The sequence below is a fragment of the Capsella rubella genome, unplaced genomic scaffold, assembly GCF_000375325.1.
Source record: "Capsella rubella cultivar Monte Gargano unplaced genomic scaffold, Caprub1_0 scaffold_7, whole genome shotgun sequence".
In the NCBI taxonomy this organism is placed as follows: Eukaryota; Viridiplantae; Streptophyta; class Magnoliopsida; order Brassicales; family Brassicaceae; genus Capsella; species Capsella rubella.
Genome location: NW_006238917.1, coordinates 14,059,496 through 14,063,073, shown reverse-complemented (window position 1 = coordinate 14,063,073; position 3,578 = coordinate 14,059,496). Strand labels below are relative to the sequence as shown.

Sequence of the window (3,578 nt, the reverse complement as noted above, 5' to 3'; positions counted from 1 at the left end):
TATTTTTAAAAAGTGGTATTGGAAAAGTGGTATTTTTGAAATTCCCCCTTTATTTTATCTATGAATAAGAAGCGTATATTTTAAAATGGATATTTCATGTCTTTTGTTTAAAAAATTATTAAAAATATTCATTTATCTATTTATCACATACAAGCAAACAAACACTGAAAGATGTGGATAAAACATACTGTTGTGGATAACATAAAGAGAGAGATATACAAATGGCCTCGCACAAATACAATAGCATCACATTTGTTTTGACGATCCAAGAAAATTTTGCATGGCGACACATTCTATGATCATTCCTTCTTCTTCTTCTTCTTCTTCCTCATCTCTCGCTGCGTCTCCGTTTAAAGAGACTTTACCACTCTTCTTCAGTCGATCTCTCACATTCCCGAGAAAATTTTGGTTTTCTCAGTTTCGTTTGAGATTCTTTGCTGAGAAACATTCTCATCAGCTCGAATCCTCTAATGGCTCTGCTACTAATTTTGCTTCTTTACAAGACTGTGAGTTTCTTCTTCTCCAAGTTCTTTACTAGATCATTATGTGTTTTATGTAATGCTTGTTGCAACTTTTCTTGCCCTTGTGGTTGATTTTGCTGATTAGGAGTGGAACAAAGATCAAAGATTGTATCTTTTTATAGACTTTTTACTCAAAGATACCATTTTTCATGTGAAAGTTTCTGTCTTTGATTGATTGTAGAAGTTTAGAGTGATTAGATAGCAAATTAGATTGTATCTTTTACAGCCATTTCTCTCAAAGATACCATTTTTCATGTAAAAGTTTCTGTCTTTGATTGATTGAATAAGATTAGAGTGATTATATAGTAGTTAGTAAGGGATTGGTTTGGGAATTTGGTTGATAAAGTCTCTGTCTTTATATGAGTTGAAGTATTTTGTAAAGCTTCTGATTGTATCTTTTATAGTCTTTTCACTCAAAGATACCATTTTTCATGTCAAAGTTTCTGTCTTTGGTAATGCTAGGATTGATGGAAGAAGATAAGATAGCAATTAGTAAGGGATTGGTTTGGGAATTTGGTTGATAAAGTCTCTGTCTTTTAATGAGTTGAAGTAGTTTGTAAAGCTTCTTTTTGTATTTTGTGCAAATGTTTCAGTGGGAGATCATCTAACAGAGGAGGAACATGTCACAAAAGAAGAGTCTACTCTTAGTATTACAGTCGTTGGAGCTTCTGGGGACTTGGCCAAGAAGAAGATATTCCCTGCATTGTTTGCTCTCTTTTATGAGGGTTGTCTTCCTCAGGACTTTACTGTTTTTGGTTATGCTCGGACCAAACTCACTCATGACGAGCTTCGTGATATGATTAGTAGTACATTGACTTGCCGGATTGATCAAAGGTTTATTCTGCTATGTATTTTAGTTTGTTGTATGTTGAAGGTAAACTCTATGGTTTGGTTATATGAGAAAAGGTTTGAATTAACAGGGAAAATTGTGGGGACAAAATGGATCAGTTCTTGAAAAGATGTTTTTACCATTCTGGTCAGTATAATTCGGAAGTGGATTTTGCAGCACTAAACACCAAGCTCAAAGAGAAAGAGGTAAACATTTTCTTACCACTCTGTTCAAGACACACTCTGATTCCTCTCTTCTTACTTTAATCTTGTTTGGTTTCTTCTTATTAGGCAGGAAAGCTAGCAAACAGGCTGTACTATTTGTCTATACCCCCAAACATATTTGTCGATGTGGTAAGGTGTGCAAGCCTTAGAGCCTCCTCAGCAAACGGCTGGACAAGGGTCATTGTCGAAAAGCCATTCGGTCGAGACTCTGAATCATCGGGAGAGTTAACTAGATGTCTGAAACAGTATCTCACAGAGGAGCAAATCTTCAGGTTAGCCATTTTCCTTGCCCACAACAACCATCACCGCCATATTTTTAAATTCTAAGTTGGAACAAAATTGTAATGTTATGTTGGTTTACTTAGGATTGACCACTATTTAGGAAAGGAGCTTGTTGAGAACCTTTCCGTGCTTCGGTTCTCAAATCTTGTTTTCGAGCCTCTATGGTCAAGAAATTACATACGCAACGTTCAACTGATTTTTTCTGAGGATTTTGGAACAGAAGGACGTGGAGGGTAAGCTTTTATAGACAAATTACATTGTTACAAGCATGGAACACCTTATCTAATGTTAAATCATTGCAGGTACTTTGATCAGTATGGAATTATACGAGACATCATGCAAAACCATCTCTTGCAGATACTTGCACTTTTCGCGATGGAGACGCCTGTGAGCTTAGATGCTGAGGATATAAGAAGTGAAAAGGTAAGAGTTTCTTCACTACCAAATCTGTAGGTTGGTAATAAAATACTATGCTGATGATTATGCGTTCCTGTTCAGGTGAAAGTTTTGCGATCAATGAAACCGTTACGTCTTGAAGATGTCATTGTTGGGCAATACAAAGGGCACAGCAAAGGAGGCAAGACTTATCAAGGTTATACAGACGATCCAACGGTACCAAATCACAGTCTTACTCCTACATTTGCAGCAGCAGCCATGTTCATCAACAATGCGAGATGGGATGGTGTTCCTTTTCTAATGAAAGCCGGGAAGGCTCTCCATACCAGAGGAGCAGAAATCAGAGTTCAGTTCAGACATGTCCCAGGAAACTTGTACAAGAAAAGTTTTGCAACTAATTTAGACAACGCAACTAATGAACTAGTGATCAGAGTTCAGCCTGATGAAGGCATATACCTAAGGATCAACAACAAAGTTCCTGGTCTTGGAATGAGACTAGATCGCAGCGACCTTAACCTTCTATATCGGTCCAGGTATATACTATCTGATTCTAGTTTTCCTATCTAAGGTTATTTACTTATACTCTTTTTGGGTTGATAGGTATCCAAGAGAGATACCAGATGCATATGAAAGACTACTTCTTGATGCGATCGAAGGAGAGAGGAGGTTGTTTATAAGAAGTGATGAGCTAGATGCAGCATGGGATCTATTCACACCGGCTTTGAAGGAACTCGAGGAGAAGAAAATTGTTCCTGAACTCTATCCATATGGAAGCAGAGGTCCTGTTGGTGCACATTACCTTGCATCTAAGTACAATGTGAGATGGGGAGATCTTGGAGATGCTTAAGCTTTTGACATAAGCAATATGAATTGGTGCTTAGTGATATCAAAGATTTGGTGCCAGAAACTGTGTGTGAATTGTTTCTTTCCAACTTATACATACATGACTCAAATTGTAGATAGAATCCATGGCCAATTCTTAGGATCTCATGTCATGGTTAATGTAAAGTATAAGCTTGTTTGACTGATTCCAAATGAACAAATTCAAAGTTGAATAAGTTTTTGATTTTTATGTGCATGGAAGAGAGTTGAGATTACGGTGAGCTTTTTGACTTTGTGTGACAGTGTGACATCGTTTAAGAGATACTTCAAATTATTTTAGATGCAGAAAAACTATGTAATCACAAAAGCGATTTTTTATTTTTTCTCTATTTTTCTTTGTATAATTTTACACACTATATCTTTTCTTTTTTTCTTTATTCATAAGTCTTGCTAGGACATCCTTAATGGTAGTATATTAGCCAAATCCTTAGCCTAAGATTTTGC

The 3,578-nt window shown here is 36.4% G+C and overlaps 1 protein-coding gene across 1 annotated transcript; it reads left to right on the top strand.

The window, feature by feature from the left end:
- Positions 1-214: 214 nt before the first annotated feature.
- LOC17877944 (glucose-6-phosphate 1-dehydrogenase 1, chloroplastic) lies at positions 215-3,330 on the top strand. Its single transcript, XM_006283345.2, has 8 exons — positions 215-506; positions 1,115-1,355; positions 1,442-1,556; positions 1,641-1,846; positions 1,940-2,089; positions 2,159-2,279; positions 2,355-2,785; positions 2,853-3,330. Exons 1-8 carry the CDS (start codon positions 281-283, stop codon positions 3,097-3,099), a joined length of 1,737 nt encoding a protein of 578 aa, XP_006283407.1. The 5' UTR covers positions 215-280; the 3' UTR covers positions 3,100-3,330.
- The last annotated feature ends 248 nt before the right edge of the window (positions 3,331-3,578 follow it).

Coding starts and splice junctions, on each gene's coding strand:
- LOC17877944 (XM_006283345.2), top strand. CDS start 281: ATGGCGACACATTCTATGATCATTCCTTCTTCTTCTTCTTCTTCTTCC. Junction 507..1,114: donor TTTTGCTTCTTTACAAGACT/GTGAGTTTCTTC, acceptor CAAATGTTTCAG/TGGGAGATCATCTAACAGAG. Junction 2,280..2,354: donor AGGATATAAGAAGTGAAAAG/GTAAGAGTTTCT, acceptor GTTCCTGTTCAG/GTGAAAGTTTTGCGATCAAT.